We start from the raw sequence: 20,655 nt of genomic DNA, 5'->3' as shown, positions 1-20,655 counted from the left end.
AAGCGCTTGGTAAACTTTTCCCACGCGGCTGTCGGCCTGTGGGGGCTTTCAAACGCCGAATGTAGACGCTAAGTTTTGCGCTGTTACTTCCAGACGGCTGTTTTGCTCTCCTTATATTCAGTTTTGCTCTAACAAGTTGCATCACTGAGGACGATGTTGAATGGCAGCTTCTCCATCCGTGCGGAAGAGGGCAGAGCCCCTCCGCTCACCCAGCTTTTCACACGCCGTTGCTGACTTTGCAGCAGCCTGTGCGCCGCATCACTTTGAGCAACGTTTCACGACCCTCATTTCCCTTGTGGTGCTGCTGAAGGCAAGCAAATAGCGTGGAACGCGCTTCTCTAACTTTCTCGGGCTCCGCACAATCCCCGCGGGTCCCGGTTGCCCCAACCCGCGCCCCCACCTCCCACAGAGCTGCAACAAGTGCCGCACTGGGCGCGACGGCCCCTACGACGCCGGGTCGGCCTCTTGAAGCTCCTGTCTCCTGCACTCCCACATATGCCCACAAGCTTTGCAAGGGAGGGCAGGGGGAGTAGAGCAGCGGTGGAGTTCTGGCCTTGCAGCCAGGGGACCACCGCTTCCTTTGCCGTGGCCAGACTGGAGGCGCGGGGGGCACGCGGACTTTCCCGTCGGGAAAACGAGCCGGTAGAAATCAGGGAGTGCGCCCAGCTGGATTGAGGCCAGTTACCGCGCGAGCAACTTTCTCTTCAGCCGCAGGGTTCAGGGTGCGCCTCGCCTCCGGGGTCGCTGTGCCGGCCTGGCTGCAGGTGCTCACAATGCGGGTTCCCGCCCTGGGGACTGAAGCCGGCGCGTTGCCATGACAGCGGCCGGCGTGGCGCGCTCCCAGGCCGGCCGCCCCCGGTCTCCGAGCGCACCCCCCCCCCCCTCCCGCCCCGGCTGTGGGAAGGGGCCGGGCCAGCTGCCTGACGTCTGTGCGGGGCTCAGAACATGGCTGCGGAGCCGAGCACCGGGCAGTGGCTGCGGCGGCGGCGGCGGGCGGGGAGCGCAGCGGACTGGGGCTCCGCTTTGCGCGTGGGGCGCTGAGCCGAGAGGCGCGGAGGCGGCGAGGGGGGTTTGGGGGGGCGCTCGACGCGGCCTCTCCGCCACCCGCAGCACCATGGGCAGCGCGGAAGACGCACTCAAAGAGAAACTGCTGTGGAACGTGAAAAAGGAGGTAAAGTCGGGGCAAGGACCCCCGGGGGCTCGCGTCCCTGCCCGGGGAACCCCGTGAAGGGTCCGCGCCCACCGTCGGGCGCGGGCGCGGGCGCTGGCAGGCCCCGGGCGGGGGCGGGGTCCTGGACTAGCGGCGGCTCCCACTCCTCTCCCGGGTCTGGGGTCAGCGCCCCTTGGTCCGAGGGGCTAGGCCGGTGCTCCCGGGCTTGTTTGCTCTGCGATCCTGCAGCTCCCCGCCCTGTGACGGCAGCTGCGCTGGGAGACCGAGGTCGGGGGAGGGGTGGCGGCGATTTCTGGAAAACTGAAGCTGCCCGTGCATTGCCCGGGCGGACTCGGGAGGGGGCGGGGCCCGGCGCTGGCCTCCTAGTGAGGCTGACCCGGTGATTTGGGGACTTCGCTCCTGTTTGCCCTGTACCCCACTCTGGTACCCTTTGGGAACTGAGTGGCAGCTGCGGGAGGGTTCGCCTCACACCTCACTGCTGCTCAATCCATGCCCACCTCCTTACCCAGAGAAGTGGGTGGGAGGGCGAGTTTGAGAATGGTTTTTAAGACTCAGATCCCCCCTCCTTTTGAGGACCCCCCCCCCCCGCCTCATGTCAGAAAAAGAATCCTTTTTTCTACTAACTAACGTCTTTTACCTTGACTCTGCCCTAAAGCCTATTTCAATTTCGGTTTGAGGGGGGGTGTGTGTGCCCATATGAATGACTCACCCCCATATGAGAGCTGGAGAGCTCAAACCCGCAGAATGGATTAAAATAGATTAGGCCTCTGGAGCCATGAACAACTCTGACCTACCTCTGTGTCTGCCAGATGTGTACCTTCCAGGGGGGCAGGAAAACTGTTTTGTCCACTACTCTGTCTCCAGGGCACACAGTAGGCACTCAATGATTGGTAACTAAATCTACTGATCTTGAAGACTGCAAGGTCTGGTGGGAATGCATACATTTTGAAATAGTCTGGACCTATCTCGGTGTGATCTTGAATAAGTTACTTAACCTCTCTGGATATTAATTGCTTCATCTCTAAGATAGAGATAACAATATCTACCTCACCTATAAAAGGTACCGTATTGGGTTCTTTACCCCCTCCTAGAGTTTCAGGATTGGAGAAGAGTCTGGTTCTCATAAAATCCTGGAAGGCTCTCGATGGTTCTCCTGCATTATCTGGCCTGACTATTATGCCCTAACATTTGTTCCTTTCCCTCTAATTGGCAAAGAAGTCGTGGAAGCCATCACCTTTCCAGCTGTGTGCGCGGAGCTCCATTGTGCCCTTGCTATGAAGTGGCCAAGAAAGAGTGGTTTTTTTAGGCCAGGAGTATATCAGATCAGCACTTAAGCCCCAACTCTGTTCTCCCAAGGAAAAGAGAAATCTCACATCTCAGCGATTATCCTCAGGAAACAAGGAGTCCAGTGACAGAGACGGATATGAACAGTATAAGCAAGAACAAAAAGTAGGCGTACCCAAACTGTGGCCAGAGGTGCTAGGAAATGTTGGTGTGATTCAAATCTGGGGTTAGTCAGGGATGATAGGAAAGATTTTTGAGGCGACAATGATTCTTTTCTCAGTATTTGGAAGGCGGTCTGCAAACTCCAAGAATGATTCCTAAACAAATGCGAGACATGTCCAGAATATGTCACAGCTATGTTACATTACCTGACAAAGGTTGACCTGCTTTGAACTTCATTCCCTTACCGTTTGAGTACTCAATTTTGAGAGAAATATCCTTTCTTCTCCTACCGGTACAGACATTGGGGATAGCTGTAGGCAAGGCTGGCCTTTCGCAACGAACCTCTGGTATCCAGATTCTAGGGCATCTGTAGTTCCTCCTAACCTACAGGTCTGCCCTGCCAGCCTGCGGCAGATGCCCACAGGTTTCTGAGCTGTGACATTATGCTCTGTTTAATGCAAGCAGCCTTGGTAAATAATCTGGGAAGCTTTTTTTAAGAGTATAGAGTGCAATATAAGAATCAACCAATGCATACAGAAATAAATAGAATAACAAGTTGATATTTCTCTCCCTCTCTCAAATCAGTTTTAAAACATTTTTAGTTTAAAAAAAAATTATAGTGCGAGATTGATCTGATCCCCTTTACCTAATTGCTAACCATGAGCAAATTCAAGCGAGAAGGAGCCCCCATCTCCTTCCTCCCTGCCCCCCAGGCTATAGTAGCTCTACCACCCTTCTCACTGTACAGTCCTAGGTGAGGGACATGGGAGCCAGGGCAGCATCAGGACATTTCATGTCTGGTCCCAAAAGAATGGCAAACACCAGCTCTGCCAGGAGTTTATCTGGAACATTTTACAGGGGGTTTGAGGTCATCTATTCCTTTAATCTCCAGGATTCGCATCTGTCTCCTGGCCGGCCGGTTTCCCCAGGACATCAGAAGTGCTTGGCTTAAATGTTGGGAGCACCTAGAACCTCATATACTACAGATGGGAGTGTAGATTGGTACAACCACTTTGTTGTGTGTGTATTTTTAAATATATTTTTATTGATATCAGAGAGGAAGGGAGAGGGAGAGAGAGATAGAAACATCAATGATGAGAGAGAATCACCAATAGGCCGCCTCCTGCACGCCCCCTACTGGGGATCGCACCCGCAACCTGGGCATGTGCCCTGACCGGAATGGATCCTTCAGTCTGCAGGCCGACACTCTATCCACTGAACCAAACCATCTAGGGCATGGTACAGCCACTTTGGAAACAATTTGGCAAAAATCTAGTAAATCAGAAAGCAGGCATCAGCAATTCCTTGCCTAAAAATATAAATCCAAAGACATGTCCAGAATGTTCATAGCGGCACTATTCATAACAGCCCCAAACTGCAAACCACCTAAAGGCCACTCAATTGTGGTGTGTTCACACGATGGAAAATGATTTCACAGTCACACTGGGGAGCAAAAGAAACAGTCACAAAACACTATATACTGAGTGATTCCATCCAGTAAAAGTACAAAACCCCACAAAATTATGATGTTAGAAGTCAGAATAGTGGGTACCCTTGAAGGGAGTGGTGACTAGAAGGAACTTGGTAGAAAGGAGGAGGGTGCTTGGGGTGCAGGTCAAATGCTCTGGTTCTAGATCTGGGTGCTGGTTTCATAGGTGGGTTCAGTTTGTGAAAATTCATCGAGATGTATAATTATGATATACTAGTACACCTACTACAGTACATGTTAATAAACTAAGTTGTGGTTTTTTTTTAAGTGTTTTCTTAAAGGTGTCACCATTTTCAAGGTATTTGGAAGCTTTACATGTGAGGAGGAACCCAAACATCAGGATTTTACCTAGACAGAAAGGGGCTGGGCTTGTGAGCGTGTGGAGAGAGTGTCCCTAAGGCCTGGATGTACCTATCCCTAATCTCGGAGAAGGCAGAGAAGAGGAGGGGCAGGTTGTTTATCTGCAGCCTGTACTGAGACAGTTTGTCCCTAAAGGACAGTGCGTCTGCCCAGAAGCCCTTCTCCAGCTCAGTACAGATGAGCAAACAGCATCCTATCCCTGTTTCTCACAGCAGGGTACTTCCTCCTGGGCTAGAACATCTGCACTGATTGGTTGGTGGGTTTATAGTGTATCTTTTTCTGGTTGCCTTTCTAAAATGCTTGGAGCTGTCTGTGCTGAAGAAAGTTGGCTTTCCCACTCCTCCCATCCTATCATCTACTCTGCAAGTGTCTGAACCCAGACCGGAGGGCAGAGCCAAGCTATTTACTTGTCCACAGGCCTTTGATCAGAAAATAAAGGACTATACTGCCCATTTATCCGCAGGTGAAGCAAATCATGGAGGAGGCTGTCACCAGGAAGTTTGTGCATGAAGATAGCAGCCACATCATTGCTCTGTGTGGTAAGTGAGTGACTGGGAGATAGTGGGAGACGGGTCTAAAACTGAAGGCACTGTCCTGGGGTCAGGGAAAGATGAGACCTCAGGTTTCATAGTTTTTAAATCTGGGTGCAAGTCAGAATCAACTCAGAAGCTCTTGCAGTCTCCTTGGGCCCCATCCCAAACCTACTGAATCAGGATCTTCAGGACCTATACTTGTTTAGTCCCCTAAAACAGTAGTATTCAAACTTTAGTATACATCAGTGTCCTAAAAGACTGGTTTGGCTCAGTGGATAGAGCATTGGCCTGAGGACTGAAGGGTCCCAAGTTCGATTCTGGTCAAGGGTACATGCCTGGGTTGCGGGCCCCATCCCCAGTGGGGGGTGTGCAGGAGGCAGATTGATGTTTCTGTCTCTCTCTCCCTCTCCCTTCCTCTCTGAAATCAATAAAAGTATATTTTTAAAAAACAACCAGATTCCTGGGCCCCAACATTGGAGTTTCTGATTCTGGTAGGTCTGGATGGGCCTGAGAATTTGCATTTCTAACAAATTCACAGATGCTGCTGCTGGTCCAAGGACCACACTTCAAGAGCCATTGTCCTAGATAATTTGGGTTTGGGGACCACTGCTCTGGTTTGTCCTTACGTTAACTTTGGGGATGCATTTGTACTTTTTGGATGCTTTCTGTGCCACATCTACTTTCTAATTAGTCCCACCTGTGTTGCTTCAGCATCCCAAATCTCCAAGTACTTGATTGGGTGCAAAACAGCATGCGTGTGGGATAGGAGGGATAGCCAAAGCTATCTGTGATGGTTTATGGCAGCCTTTCTCCCGCTTTAAAAGGAAGTCTGCCATAAGCCATCACTTCCTCCTCAACATGAACACTTTTGCCTTTGTAGGAGGAAGCCTGTCTCTACACACAGCAGAGTTTTCTTGGATTTCCAGGGATTTAACCTTCCTTATAGCTCCCTTTCTGAAGGAGCACAGAGCCATTTGCCTTTTCTATGTTTTTTTTTTACTTGGCCTCTGAGATTGGTGTTAGAGGTTTGTGGAAGGGAGGTTGTGAATTCTTGAGGGGAAGGAAAGAAAGGAGCAGATAAGGGAGGGGATGCTTTTTGACAGCATGGACAGGCAGGAAGAGCTGTCCTTCCCATCAGTCCAGCAGTAAAGACAAAGGTCCACCAGGGACCAGATGCTGTTCTCCAGGTAGGGAAACAGCAGCAACAAGATGGGTGGTCTCTGCCACAGAGGCTTACACTCTGTGGGGAGACAGACAGGAAGTGAACACACACATAAGCACATCATGCAGTAACAGGTATGATAATAGCTGTGAAGAAAAATAAAGCAGAGAGAGGTGGGAGGCTGATCGGGGAGAGGCAGCCTCTGAGCAGAGCCTGAGTGGCAGGCTGAGGCTTCACACAAATCCTGACGCTCTACTTGCTTCTAAGTCATCTTGGTCAAGTGTCTTAACATCTGCCACCCTCAGTTTGCTCCCCTAAAAATAGGGTGATGGTTCCCAGCTCAGGGAGTTTTTGTGGGACTGAGATGATGCGTGGGAACGTTCCTAGCGTTGTAAGAGCTCAGACAATGCCTGTCTTTCCTTCCCCTTTAGATGTTGAGGCTGAAGCTAGGTTTGTAGGATTGGAGTTCCCACCATCTCCCCTTTGGGCAGAACCTTTGCCAGGAGGAGAGCATACTAGTCTTGTAATAAGTGGCTTTGAAGAATATTAGAAGTCTACTCATTTCTACTGGTGCTCTGTGCTCCCCTGACGTCAGCCACTGTCTGTCATTGTCACCAGAGGGCTCTGCTGGCAGCCCAGTTTTGCATGGTTTAGTACTAGGCTTTGTCTAGAGCACCCACATCAAACACAAAAAACAAAAATTAGTACAAACAGCTTGTGCATGGGCGCCACACGTGGGTGGCCATGGAGGAGTGGCGGGGGGCGCGGGGGGCAAGAAGCAGGGAGAAAAGCTATGGGCATCCCACATTAGGCCAATTAGGGTGAAAAGAAACCATCAGATCCCTTCTCATCACTCTAACCCAGTACGGCTTTCGCTTTTTTCTCCGGCCTGAAGCCCAGGGCTCTCCAGCAGGTAGGGTATCACCCTCAAAGGGAATGATTCTTCTCTCAACCAGTTTCAGTTGCTAAAATAGAAAAAAGATTTATGAGATAGACCCAAGTCTCCAGGGATCTAAAGTCCGCCCAGGAGCAAAGAGGAACCCTGTTCTGCTGGATTGCAAGAGGTGCCTTGGGTCCAGGAGTACAAACCTACAGGGTGGGCTGAGAAAGGTCAACCCAGGAAGAAGCTGTCCAGGTACAAAGCAACCGGCAGGGTGGGAGCTGGGCTGCACTGAACTGGACATGCTTGCCCTGTTTGAAGAAGGCGGCACCACCCAGCTCCTGCAGGCATGCCAGCCTGGGTGTACCATGACTTATTTGACTTTAAGAGAATCCAAAAATCTGGGATTTTATATGAAATTTCCCAATTTTTTGTAAATGCTGATAACTAATACTCCTTTTAAAAAAATTGTGTGGGCCACACAAAAGGCATCTGCAAGCCTCTGCCAGTTTGCTGCCTCTGCCTTGGGCTCAGTGCACAGTCACAGACGGGAATGTTAGCAGGGGGGCTGCCAACAGTATAAAGCTCAGTCCAGCTGGGCACCTGAGAGCCACTGAAAAAGGAATCCTCACACTGTGTCAAAGTTGGTGTATTCAGTGAGGTGAGTCTCAATCTGGGCTCAACCAGGTTGGTTGAAAGCAGTGATCATCCACCTTTTTTTTTTCTGCCTGCAAGCCATTTGCATACAGTCACACAGTGGAATCATAATCAGCGATTCTTGGGGGGCAGGCAGAGGGGAGAATAGATACCCATTGAGGGAAAACTCCAACCGGCTGGCTTTTTGGAGATTTTGATATGCCCATTTCCTTCATCCCCGGGAAAAATGTTCAGGAATGCATTTTCAGTCTGAAGCAGATTCAGTCTTTTACTGGGGTCTTGCTGGTCTAGCCACACCCAGAAGTCAGCTTTGTTCTGGGAGAATGGGGGTGCAGAGAAGGTGCTGAGAGATGGGGAGCAGAGCGAAGGCTGTGCAGACTTGTCTCTGGGCAGGGAGGGCCAGGAACCTGGATACTGGGCAGCCCTGCCCCCAGTGCGTCCTGAAGGGAGGAGACAGTTACGAGTCTGAGAACCCATGGTGCCAGGCCAGGAACTTCTCTGTGGACCTGGTGGAGTGCTCACATCTAGGGCTTTGGGGAGTGATGGGGCCCTGGGCCCCTCTGTTCTTGGCAGAGGAGAGCAAGGCCTGGGCAAGATGAGCTTCTCTGAACTTCCTTAGAATAGAGACATTTGAACTGGAAACAGAACCTTCCTGGAGAGCCTTAGGCATGGAACTGAAGAATCCTTGAGTCATGACCTCTGCATGCCCATGCCTTTCCTTTCGCCCTTCTCCTCCCCCACAGGCATGCACCTCCTAAACTTCAAGGATCCCCACAAGATTTGCAACCAGGGGAGCAATGGGCAGTGGCAGCTTGTCCCAGGCTAACCCCTGACCCTGTCTCCAAGGCCGCTTTCCTCTGACTTCCCAGTGAGCCAAAGCAGCCCCGCCCAGGCTCTCCTGTTGCCTCTGCCGTCCTAAGCCCTGTTTGTCTCACTGTCCCCAGCTTTCATAAACATACTCTCAAAATAAAACAAGATCTGCCCTAACCGGTTTGGCTCAGTGGATAGAGCGTCGGCCTGCGGACTCAAGGGTCCCAGGTTCGATTCCAGTCAAGGGCATGTACCTTGGTTGCAGGCACATCCCCAGTGGGGAGTGTGCAGGAGGCAGCTGATCGGTGTTTCTCTCTCATCGATGTTTCTAACTCTCTATTCCTCTCCCTTTCTCTCTGTAAAAAAAAAATATATATTACAAAAAAACAAACAAAAAACTAGATCAACCTGGCCCTGGGCAAACTCAGGACAGCTGCAGCAGACCGCGGTTCCTTTTACCCACGGGGAGGAGTGAGACTCCCAGGACTGGCTAGAAATACGCATTTGTTATATGTTGGCTGTGGTTTTTCCTAAACCTGCCTGTCCAGAAACTGGTCAGGCCCCGGCAGGTACAAACTGTAAGAAGGGTTCTCTGTGTGCTGTTCTCTGACCACAGAGTGTGACTGCAGTGCTGCTCTGAGGCAGCCCTGCTGAACCCCCAGGCCAGAGGGTCAGGCCCTGTGTGACTAGTCTCTCCCCACCCCCCCCCCCCCCGCACCCCCCTCCACCCCCCGTGTGAAGACTGTGGCTTGGAGGTAGGCACAAACCTACCACTGAATGGTTTGTCAAGTCATGTCAGCTTCGCATTTTGTTTCATAATATGGTCTTTGAAACTTTTACTTTAATGTCAACGTACTGTTGATTCAAAATAATGCTTCTCGTTTTCCCGGTGCCTTATGGAACCTCTTCTGCCACTCCTTCCCCCAGAGGTCAAGCTGCTTGTGGGCAACTCAAGGTCAGGGTTAAGCAGTAAATTGTCCCAAGTTTCACCTTTGAACTTTGCATTTGCAATAATCATGTATGTGCTTAAAGAGGACATACTCAATTTAGGCCTCAGCCCATGAGGACTGGTGTTTTCTCTGGACCTGCCCTCCCCTCTTGGGGGTCTGGGTTGTGTCTGCCTCCACAATACCGCAAAGATAGTGTGGGTTCTGTTTCAGACCGTGCACAATAGAGCAGGTCATAACCTTTTTGCTGGTGGGGGGTCTTGCCTTCAGTTTGAAAAAAAAAAAATGCAACATCTGTGAAGAGTAATCAAGCGAAGTGCAATAAAACGAGGTGTGCCTATACTTCTGTTTATCTTTTTTTTTTTTTTTTTTAATTCTGATCGGGCACTGAGGTTGAATGGTAACCTTTGGGAGAAGTTCCTGGCCTGGCACCATAGGTTCTCAGACTCATAATTGTCTCCTCTCCTCAGGAGGCATTGAGGGCAAAGGCCCAGGCCAGGCCTGGGCAGCCCTGCCCCTCAGTCTCCAGGTTCCTGGCCCTCCTTGCGCTGATCAAAGGTCTGTCAACCTGGGGGTTGCTTCAGGCTGAGGATGAGCTGTAATGGGAGACAGGGGTGGAGTCTGTGGAGCTGGGAACAATATCAGGGCTTTATTAACCAGCTCCCTGTTGCTAAGCAGCTGTCATTAGCCAGGAAGGTCGGCTGCAGGCTGCAGTGAGCTCCTCTGGGGAATGACAAGGAAATGCTAATGAGCTGGGAGAGAAGCAGGTGCTGCGGAGGGATTGCTCCCCACCTGGGGATACTGCAGCCAGAGATATTTCAGCACATTCTGAGATTCAGACTTTGGGCGGTGTTTAGTGTGCCTCTTTTCAGTGGAAGGGATTCCTTCTCTCTTCTTCCCACCTGCATTGAATGAACAGCTCATTCTTGGGATACCTGGCTTTTGCCTTCCCTCCAGAAATGAATGAGTAGGAAAGAAGGCCCTCTGGGGAGCTGGCTCCCCTCACCTGTTTTGGGCCATGGCTGAGGGCACTTGGTGATGGTCTGCAGCTGAGACTTTGGAGTCCAACAGACCTGGGTTCACATTCTGACCTGGTCACTAAGTGTGCGTGTGCGCGAGTTTTCAGCATTCTGAGCCTACCCCAGAGGGTTGGTGTGAGGATTAAAGGAATGATGTCAGTAAAGTACACTGCATGGAGCCAGGTATGCAGTAGGTGCTCAATAATGTTGCTATCGTCATCACCAATGACATTCTACTTTGTTCTTGAAAGTGATCCTACAAGCTTCCCCATGAAGCCTCCTAGAACTTTCTCCAGGATTCCATCTGGCAATCTGTGTTTCTGGGAGTTTAAAGCATCTGGACAGTCAGAGAAATTGAACTCCAGGAACTCAATCAGGAAATTTAATAAGTATTACGCACATGTTTTTAGACAGTCATCTTTTAGAGATACGTACTGAAATATTTATAGATAAAAGTATACGATGTCTAAAATTTACTTCAAAGTAATCTGGGGGGAAACAAAAAGTGGTTGGAATCGGTGTAACTGAAACACGATTGGTCACAGCTTGATCATTGCTTAAGTCAGGGTGGTGGATACATAGGGTTTGCTATTGTTTGTATATGTTTGGAATCTTCCATAACGAAATAAAAAAACAGGGATGATGAGAGGATGGGAGAAGGAAGAGAGAGAGATAGTGAATATAGATAACTTCCCTGAGAAATTTTACATAAAGGGGAGCAGCTGAATGGTTCAATACCTGAGTGGGGATATAGGGCCAAGGGAGGTGATAGTGATGGTGGTGGTGGTGTTTTTAAGTTGGAAAAATTACAGAATGTTTATATACAAATGAAGAATGTCTCATAGGAAAGAGAAGGGGTGATTGCTGGGCCATGCCCTTGAGAGGTGAAAGAGGCTGGTACCCAGTGCGCAGGTGGAAGGGATGGCCGTAGGGAGGAGCACAGACAGACAGACCATCTGTAGGTACAGGAGGGAGGGCAGGGGATGGGTTTGAGGCACGAGAGGAAAGGCACCAGCATTCATGATCGTCTTCAGGGTGCTGGGCAGTAATCAAGGAGCCTATTGCACCTCTGCATCTACTGTTGCCTTTGGTCACTCACCACCCATCAAGATGGGGCCTGTTCTTTCTCCCAATTGTAGCTGAAGCGCAGAGAGATTTAGCGATTTGCACACAAATAGCTAGAAAGGAAAGGGTTTGAACCCATATCTGTCTTGATCCAAAGCCTGTGGGTGCTGCCCAGGGATGGGTCTCACTGGTGCGCTCTGCCTAGGGGTGGAGCCTAGCGGTGTGGGGCTTTGAGGTGGAGTTGCCTCTCATGGAGACAGAGCTCGGGTCACCAAAGGGTGAATTCTGGGAGACAGTTTGTCCCTTGCCAACCTGCGTGAGGCCAGCACTGGCCTGGTTCCCTGGGAAGCTGTTGTGAGCACTGTGTATGCTGACCCTGCCTGACATTCCCAGTGAGGCCAGGAAGATGGGTATGTGTGGTATGAATTTCATTTCCTTCACCTACTTGGTTCTGGAATATCGGGGCAGTGCTTTCTTGGTTTAGGGTGTTGAACAAGGCTAAATGCTGCCCCCCAAACTGAAGCAAACAGCCAGCATCACCAGTGTAGGCTGAGAGGAAATGTACTCTAGTTACCATAGAAAGGCTCGTTCAGCGTGAGGCAGCAGTTACAAATCCCTGGGTGGAAGTACTAGCCAGGGAAGTGGGGTGGAGACAGACTGATGATGCCTGGCCTAGGCTCTTTGCTCCTCCCACCTCATCGCTGCAGATAAACACCGACTTCCTCCATTAGCCGTTGAAGGAAATTCCTAACTTAAAAAGAGGCCACCCATCCCACCCCTTCCTTTCTCACCAGCAAGGCTGCCCTTCTTCTGACAGTCTTGGCTCCACTATCCAAGGCATTCGGCTTTGGAAAATTCTGCTCTGAGCAGTGTCCCCAGAAACTCCAGGACCACCACCAGCCACCCGTGGCTGGCTGCTCCACCCAGGGCATTCCTCGCTTGGGTTTTCTATGGCAACTACAACTGAACCGCTCCGCTGCACAGATAGCAGCTGGCAGAGGTGGGGGAGCAGAGAGCACTTGCCACACCTGCTCCTCCCATTAGGAAAGAACCCCTCCCAGCTCAGAGCCCTGCGCCCAGCCTTCATGCGATGCTGTGCTAACTCTGGGTGCTGTGTCCCTCTACTTCAGTCAACTGGCCTAGCTTGAAGGTCATTCAGACCCTATTTTGAGTCTGGGCCTGTCCAGGCCTCTTGGCTCCTGAGCGTAGCTTGAAGCATAGATATGCAGGTGAAAGCCAGGGTTGTTTATGGGGACCCCTGAGCTGATTGAAGATCCTTTTCAACCACAGCTACATTTCCTGGGCAGCCATAGCTTTTGTCCATTCCTGTGGGCTCCCGAGACACCTAAATTTGTCCCAGCCCACTGAATTGTTTCTCCGGTCCCTCCCCAGCTCAGATGACCTAAGCAGAGCCCAGATGCTACTGTGGGGATGGGAAACTGAGCCAATCAGGAGACCCTGTTTGCTGAGGGAGCTGATGAAGGAAAGGGTGCCCGTGGACAGACCCAGCCTCTCTGGGTTTTGTGAGTTTTGATTCACCTCCAGGTTGGAGAGAATCGCTGGCATCATCTCATAATGGAATACTGGTATCTGGCTTGGATGGTCACCTACTCAATCATTATAATTATTATTTTGAGTTGGTGATATATTTACTTGGATCAAAAAGCAAAATTATACAAAAGATATGCAGTGAAAAGTCTCACTCTTTTCCCTGCCCCCATTCTCCCACTTCTCCTCCACCTACAAATTCACACACAGGTAACCACTGCCACTTTTGTTTCTTGTGTATCCTTACAGAATTTTTTATACTAATAAAAAAAATGTATTCCTTGTTCACCCCACCCTTTTTGTAATCAAGTCACCATGCGATCAGTCATACTGCTCTGCACCTTGCTCTTGGAGACCTTTCCATTATTAGTGTCTAGAGAGCATCCTCCTTCTTTTTCGGAGTTGTATAACGTTCTCCTCTGTGAATGTACCCTGTTTATTTCACTGTTTTTTATTGATACACACGTGGATAGTTTTTATCCTTTTGCTGTTTAACGAAGCAACCTGGCAGTTATATCTGTAGACTAGATTCTTTAAAGAGTGGTTACTGGGTCAGAGGTTACCTGCAATGTTGGCAGTGCCGCCTGGCCTGCATAGGAGTGGTACCAATCAACCCTCCCTCCAGCAAGGTATGAAAAGAGTCAGGAACTTCCACCTACCAATGCCTCTTCCATTCCAAATTGGGCTCCTTGGAGTGATTAAGTCAGGATGTAAGGGGTTTGTAGGAGGGGACCCTATCAGATGTCATTAGTACTTGTGGTCTCCACCCATTTAGCATTTGTTAACCCTATAACTTCATAGACTTTAGGGACACGTCACAGGCTGGTGAGGGAGAGTCGCAGGGCTAGTCTGGGCCTGTAGTTCCTAGCCTTTCTCTGGGAAGATGGTACCAGACCTTTTTAGGGGAAGGAAGATGTCCATAGCAAGGTGCTAGAGTTAAAATTAGTTCCACTCCGCCCTGGCCGGTGCGATTCCGTTGAATGTCATCCATGCACCAAAAGGTTGCAGGTTCAAATCCTGGTAGGAGACATGCAGGAGGCAGCCAATCAATGTTTCTCTTTCTCTCTTCCTCTCAAAAAAAAAAAAATCATCAATAAAAATATTTTTAAAAATAAAATTAGTTCCACTTCTGCCCAGAGTTGTGGTTTCTTGGGCCTTGCTATCAGTGGGACAGATAATATGTAGAGAGGGTATCCTGGGCTCATCTGGCACCATAACTCAGAAGGCCAGGGTAGGGAGATAAAAAGGATCATGCTTGAGTCATGTCTCTGTTTCTATTTTGATTCATTCGCCCAAACCTTTCCACCCCAACTAATGACTGAAAACTGTTGATTTTTATTAGTGTGTGTTTTTCCCACATGAAATGAGCTGAATGATGTCAGGGCTGTCTCACCGCTATTCTGGTGCATCCAGAATGGCTGTAGGTGGTTCCTGAACACACTGGAACAGGGGGCCCTGAAGCCTTTATGTCTCGGTGACCAGGGCCCAGACAGCTCAGTTAGAGGGGGATGGGCCTGCTGACTGGTGCTTTAGCTGTGAAGGGTGTCTCCTGCCAGGCCCTCCACCCTGGGGGTGAGTCATGGTGGCCATCTGAGGCAGGAAGAGTAAGGCACCCAGTTCTTACTGCTTGGTGCTCTGGGCCAAGGAGGGGAGAAGAGGCACAGGCCTCTGTGTAGACTTCTCTCTGGGGAGCAGGGACAGCCGGAGAGGTGGGCATGGTTGCTAATGGGTCTGGAACTGCATTCACTGTATATTAAAAGAGAGAGAGAGTGTGTCTTTATATTTGCATCTCTGAGTTTTGAATGTCTGTTTCTGCTCAACTTAAAAATCTTAGAGCAAGGAGCCCTGGCTGGTTTGGCTCAGTGGATAGAGCATCGGCCTGCAGGCTCAAGGGTCCCAGGTTTGATTCCAGTCAAGGGCATGTACCTTGGTTGCGGGCACATTCCCAGTAGGGGGTGTGCAGGAGGCAGCTGATCGATGTTTCTCTCATCGATGTTTCTAACTCTCTCTTCCTCTCTCTTCCTCTCTTTAAAAAAAAAGTTATTAAAAATCTTAGAGCAAGGGTCTTAAACTTTTGAGTGTCAAATACCCCTTTTAGAAGCTAAAAGCCATAGATCCTCATCCAAAATAAAAGCACTCTCCGTAACAATGCTGGAGCAATTTCAGGGGGTCACTGGAGCCTCAGAAGCCCACCCCCTAACCCTCTTAGGATAGTAGTTCTCACTTATTAGTGTTGTTATTATTACTATGATTATGTTATTATTTTGCCTACATACTGCACACAGTAACATTTTTCATTGCATGTGCTGATTCTCTGTGGAGGGGTGAGAGGGATTTCTCCTTCCCCAGACATTGCCCGGGCGCTTTTCCTGGGTTTCACAGAAGGAAATTAGGAGCTGTAGGCTGAGAAGGGGGGACTGGGCATGATATTTGTGCTTATCAGTATTTCCCTACTTGGAGTGACTGCAGGGGAATGCCTTTGCTTACTCTAGAGAACCCTAATGCCCGTGTTCAGAGGCTGCCTAGGAAGATGGGTGAGGCCAAGGAGGATGGGTGTGCCACTGCCTGCCATTCCCAGGCTCCCCAGCGTGGCTGCATTCTATCTCCTGGGGAAAGTGGGAAGGTTAATGACTAATTATCCCAGCCATTAGTCACATCACCAAGGCACTCGATTCCCTGCAGGATCAGTGCCACCTGCTGCTACTCTCCCTCTTCAGTGCTCCGGGTGAGGAGTGCGAGCCTAAGGAAATAGTCACCACCTTCCTACAGGTGTGGACTCGTTGCTGCACCAGCCCCAGGGCCGCGAGATGGGACAAAGGAGGTCTCTCCCCTGTACACCCAGGGCCACACGAGACCTCAGGGACCAAGGGGACTAGCTATGGAAGAGAATATGTGGACACTTACGCAGAGATTCCACCACATGCCCTGTACACACATCAGATGTGTAGCTATATCTGTCTGCATGCACATGTGAACATAGATGTAGGAACACGTGTGAAGGAGAGGCTGCGCCTGGTAAAGTAAGTCCTTCGAGGCATGGGCAGGGAAGAGCTCTAGCAGGAAGCACTCAGGAGAGGGAGGGGTCCTGCCTCTTTCCCCACCCCTGGGGTGCTCTCACTGAGCTGCCTGGCCTCCAGGGATTCTCCACCTTTTTTTAAAAATATATATTTTATTGATTTTTTACAGAGAGGAAGGGAGAGGGATAGAGAGTTAGAAACATCGATGAGAGAAAAACATCGATCAGCTGCCTCCTGCACACTCCCCACTGGGGATGTGCCCGCAACCAAGGTACATGCCCTTGACCAGAATCGAACCTGGGACCCTTGAGTCCACAGGCCGATGCTCTATCCACTGAGCCAAACAGGTTAGGGCAATCTCCACCGTTTTTATGGTCCTCACAGCCCCAGTACAAGAAGGCCAAACAAAGCTCATTTTTATAGGACAGTAGTAACTGCCTGTCAGTTATTACAGTGAAGGCAGAAATCAGGTGAGAACCTCTGTTTTCAGCAATATGTCCTAAGTCTGGGTTTCTAACAACACTAGTCTCAATAAATGATGGGCTTCATTTCCCCTGTTCTCTAAGAGGACAGCATCTGCACCCACCTCTGGGCATCCTCTCCTCTCCCGGCCAGGGAGAGGTCTAGCCAAGTCCCAGTCCTGATAGTGAGCTGCAGAACAGGGTCTCGACAAACAAGGGTGAGGAGTCAGGAATCGACAGGGACCAAGGTGCCCCCTGCGTGCAAGACCTTGTGCAAGAGATTGTACATACTTCATCTCGTGTAACATTGCATACCAGTCCTTAGAAGTATTCCTCATTCCACAGATGCTAAAACAGAGGTTCAGAGCCGAAGTCACTTACACAGGTTTCCCGGAGATGGGATGAGTGGCCCCACCAGTTTCAGACGCTGTTAGCCCGCCGCCCTGCCTCCAGCATAGCGCTGTTTTCCATCCTTGTGAAGGGAGTACCTTCTCCCACCCGTGCCTGCCTGCTCTCTGAACACACCTGGAGAAGGTGAAGGGAGCTCAGGCCACTACTGTGTTTCTGTGATCAGATCCCTTCCCCTTTGAGGGCTTTTCCCTCCTGGCTTGTAAAACGATTAGCTTGGCCTCAGTAACGGCCAAGTCCCCTCTTCCCCCGAATATACACACTCATATTTTTAGATTCTATTCATGGCCAGGAGAACTCCCCACTCCCCCACCCAACGCTTCTTTCCTTCCTGTGGAGTCTGTCTGCAGTCAGCAGTATCCAGATGGAGAGAGGAAGTCTACCCCCTAAAACATGAATGAATGAAGGGAAGCCCTCCCTGCATGGGAAATAGAAATCTCTCACTCTTGGCTGCGGGGCTCATCAATAATTCAGGGGCTGCTGTCGGATCTGATCTCTGCAATGGCTTCGTCAATATTTCAGCTCCTTCTCCAGAACCCGTTTCTTAGCAACCACAGCATCCATGCTTTCCAGGAGGGCTGTGTGCTGGGTGCTCCCTGCATGTCCAGTCCTGTAAGTGGGCAGGGGTGGAGCTGCCCGTGCCAACTGGAACTGGCAACTTTGGTCCTCACAGCCCCAGGGCGATGCTGCACACAGGAGGCATGTACACACCGAGTGAGTGAGAGGGACGGCCTGGCATGGGGCCCTTAGGGCAGGAGCAGGTGGACAGGGAGGGGAATTTTGGAAGGAGGTCGGTGTATCTTCCTGGCCTGCCTAAAACTGACACCCCACGCCCTGGTCCTAGGTCAGGCCTGCCCTCCCTTGGTGTGGGGAAGGGGAGTATTCTCTTTTCTCCCTCTCACCCAGGCTCAGGTGCTGGTTTCCTTTGTGGCCTAGGTGCGGTGGAGGCTTGCCTCCTGCATCAGCTGAGACGCCGTGCCGCCGGCTTCCTGCGCAGTGACAAGGTGGCAGCTCTGTTCACCAAGGTGGGGAAGACGTGCCCAGTGGCTGGGGAGATTTGCCACAAGGTCCAGGAGCTGCAGCAACAAGTTGAGGGCAGGTGAGCCCTGGGCCTGCCTCTCCCCCCTCCCTCTGCTCTTACCATTTGGTATCTGCTACTTCCCAGGTTGGCTTCCTGGGCTCATTTCTTGCAGGGCCTCTCAGAACCAGCCTAAGGGTGGGCGCTGGCCACTTTCAGGCACAAGGCCTTCAACACCTCCACCTAGTCAGTCCTCCGGGTTCTCATCTTGTGGCACCGAACTGCCCTCCCAGTGCCACCAGTCTGGGGCTCAGCCCTGGGCTTTCGCATTCTTAAAGCCCACCCCTCTTTGCAGGAAGCCCTTGGTGGGTAACCAGGAGGCCCTGCGGAGACAGGGCTCTACCAGTGGGAAGGCCCCAGCCCTCAGCCCGCAGGCCTTGAAACACATATGGGTCCGCACAGCGCTCATCGAGAAGGTGCTGGATAGGGTCGTGCAGTACCTGGTGGAGAACTGCAGGTGAATGCCCCGCCCTGGGGCCCAGCTCCTGAACATCCCTGCAGCATCCCCGCCTCCGCAGGCTTGGCTGTCCACCTTGGCCTGTGAGCATGCCCCATCTCCCCCGTAGCACCTCGAAAGCATGGGCTACACCACACACCTCACACCTCACAAAGCTCAGTTCTTGTTTGTTTTTTATTGTTTTTTTGCTTTTCTTTCTTTTTAAAAAAATTCTTTATTGTTGAAAGTATTACATGTGTCTCCTTTTCCCCCATTGATCTCTCCCAGCCTGCTCCCGCCCCCGCCACCTCCCCCGTAGCAGAGGCCCTTACCCCCTTACTGTCTGTGTCCATTGGTTATGCTTATATGTATGCATGCAAGTCCTTTGGTTGATCTCTTAACACCCCTCCCACCCCACCCCTGCAAAGCTCAGTTCTTATGGGTTTATTTCTTCTTGGTGACTGACATGCATTTGGTGTCTGTGGGAACGTCCCTGCTTGGTGAGCTTGACTGCCCTGGAATGAGTCCGGGAGCCCCAGCAGTCCCCCTGTCTGTCTCTCCCGCTGGCAGCAAGTACTACGAGAAGGAGGCATTACTGGCAGACCCCGTGTTTGGCCCTATCTTGGCCTCTCTTCTAGGTGAGCCTGAGAGCAGAGCGGCCTACACTGGGCCAGTGGGAGCGGAGGGTCAGGTGCTGAGGGGGCACCATCCGAGCTGGCTGTCCCTGTCTCCACAGTGGGACCCTGTGCTTTGGAGTACACCAAGCTCAAGACAGCCGATCACTACTGGACTGACCCTTCTGCTGATGAGCTGGTCCAGCGGCACCGTATCCGGGGTCCCCCTAATCGCCAGGACTCCCCTGCGAAGCGCCCAGCCCTAGGAGTAGGCATCCCTTCCCTAACTCTTGTGCTCATCCAAGTTATGCCCAGGGGCCTGTCGGGAGGGGCAGCTGGTCACCGTGCTCCTTGAAGATACAGGCTGGGCCTTGGAGATGCCCCAAGGTAGTGGCCATCCCAGAAGAGCCTTTTCCCCACACTGGCACTTAATGCCAGGAGCACACCACTGGTTTTTGGCTAGAGAGCCGAGGGTGGCTGAGAGCAAACCAGGGGCAGGGGAACCCCTGGGGTCAGCTAGAGAGGATCTGCCTGGAAACCTAGGGTCCTCCCTCCAAGGCTGATTTCCCAGGGCTGGGGCTGAGCTGGGACTTTGTGCAGATCCGGAAGCGGCACTCGAGCGGCAGCACGTCGGACAGGCTCGCTGCCTGCGCCCGAGAGTATGTGGAATCCCTGCACCAGAACTCCAGGACGCGGCTGCTCTATGGCAAGAACAACGTGCTGGTGCAGCCGGTAGGAAAGCTAGTGCTCGTCCTCATCCTCTCCCGAGGGCCCCAGGAAGGAACCTTCCAGCCACATTCATCCCTTTCTTAAGGGGCTTGACTAAAGAGAACCCTCCCCCGCCCCGCCCCGATTCACTGACTCATGCCCAGTCTTGAATGGGCAGGAGCCTGAAACGGCATCTGTTCTGGCTGAGAACCAGAGCATCCGGGGATGGGAATGGCAGCCAGCAGGCAGCTTGGGTATGGCTGGCCCAGGACATACCTGGCATCCAGGAAGCTGACAGGGCGGAGCCAGTGGCACCAGGCCAACCAGGAAGAGTTTATATCTACATCTGTGTGTGGCTCGTGCCTCCCCTGCTGCTGCCCGGCCCCATTCCAGGACCCTGGATTGGACTAGCTGGGCCTCCCCCACTCCCACCTGCAGCTCCTTTTCCATAGGCCATTCCTGGGAGCCTCTCAGCCCCTCATCGTCTCTCTCTTCTGGTGTGTCTCCTCCCCGCAGAAGGAGGACATGGAGGCTGTCCCCGGCTACCTCTCCCTGCACCAGTCTGCAGAGAGCCTAACTCTGAAGTGGACCCCCAACCAGCTCATGAATGGGACTCTGGGGGACTCCGAGCTGGAAAAGAGGTGGGGGCTTTGGGACTCACCGCAGGAGCCGCAGAAGGGAGTGAGAGCTTGCCAGCAGGCAGGGGGATGGAGAGGCCCAGCCCGCTCCAAGAGGAGGCTCACACCTTACCCGATGCCAAGAATTGCAGAGAGAGGCTGCCTGGCGATATTCCCAAGCTCTCTAAGATCCAGCCAGTCCTGGACATTAAGAGGTTTGCCTGAGCCA

The 20,655-nt window shown here is 51.6% G+C and overlaps 1 protein-coding gene across 4 annotated transcripts in view; it reads left to right on the top strand.

The window, feature by feature from the left end:
- The first annotated feature begins 1,048 nt into the window (after positions 1–1,048).
- Positions 1,049–20,655, top strand: part of SGSM2 (small G protein signaling modulator 2) — a 35,721-nt gene continuing 16,114 nt past the window's right edge. For all 4 annotated transcript variants that reach the window (XM_070393309.1, XM_070393307.1, XM_070393310.1 and 1 more), the window contains exons 1-8: positions 1,049–1,171; positions 4,930–5,005; positions 17,910–18,072; positions 18,347–18,508; positions 19,058–19,125; positions 19,224–19,369; positions 19,702–19,833; positions 20,326–20,450. In XM_070393309.1, the coding sequence (XP_070249410.1) occupies positions 1,115–1,171; positions 4,930–5,005; positions 17,910–18,072; positions 18,347–18,508; positions 19,058–19,125; positions 19,224–19,369; positions 19,702–19,833; positions 20,326–20,450 (929 nt within the window). In that variant the 5' untranslated portion in view covers positions 1,049–1,114. The remainder of the gene's footprint in view (positions 1,172–4,929; positions 5,006–17,909; positions 18,073–18,346; positions 18,509–19,057; positions 19,126–19,223; positions 19,370–19,701; positions 19,834–20,325; positions 20,451–20,655) is intronic.

The sequence above is a fragment of the Myotis yumanensis genome, unplaced genomic scaffold (genome assembly GCF_028538775.1).
Source record: "Myotis yumanensis isolate MYYU_CA2020_CCGP unplaced genomic scaffold, mMyoYum1.0.hap1 SCAF_16, whole genome shotgun sequence".
Classification (NCBI taxonomy): domain Eukaryota; kingdom Metazoa; phylum Chordata; class Mammalia; order Chiroptera; family Vespertilionidae; genus Myotis; species Myotis yumanensis.
The sequence above is the reverse complement of the archived record's forward strand: the minus strand, read 5'-3'. Positions and strand labels throughout refer to the sequence as shown.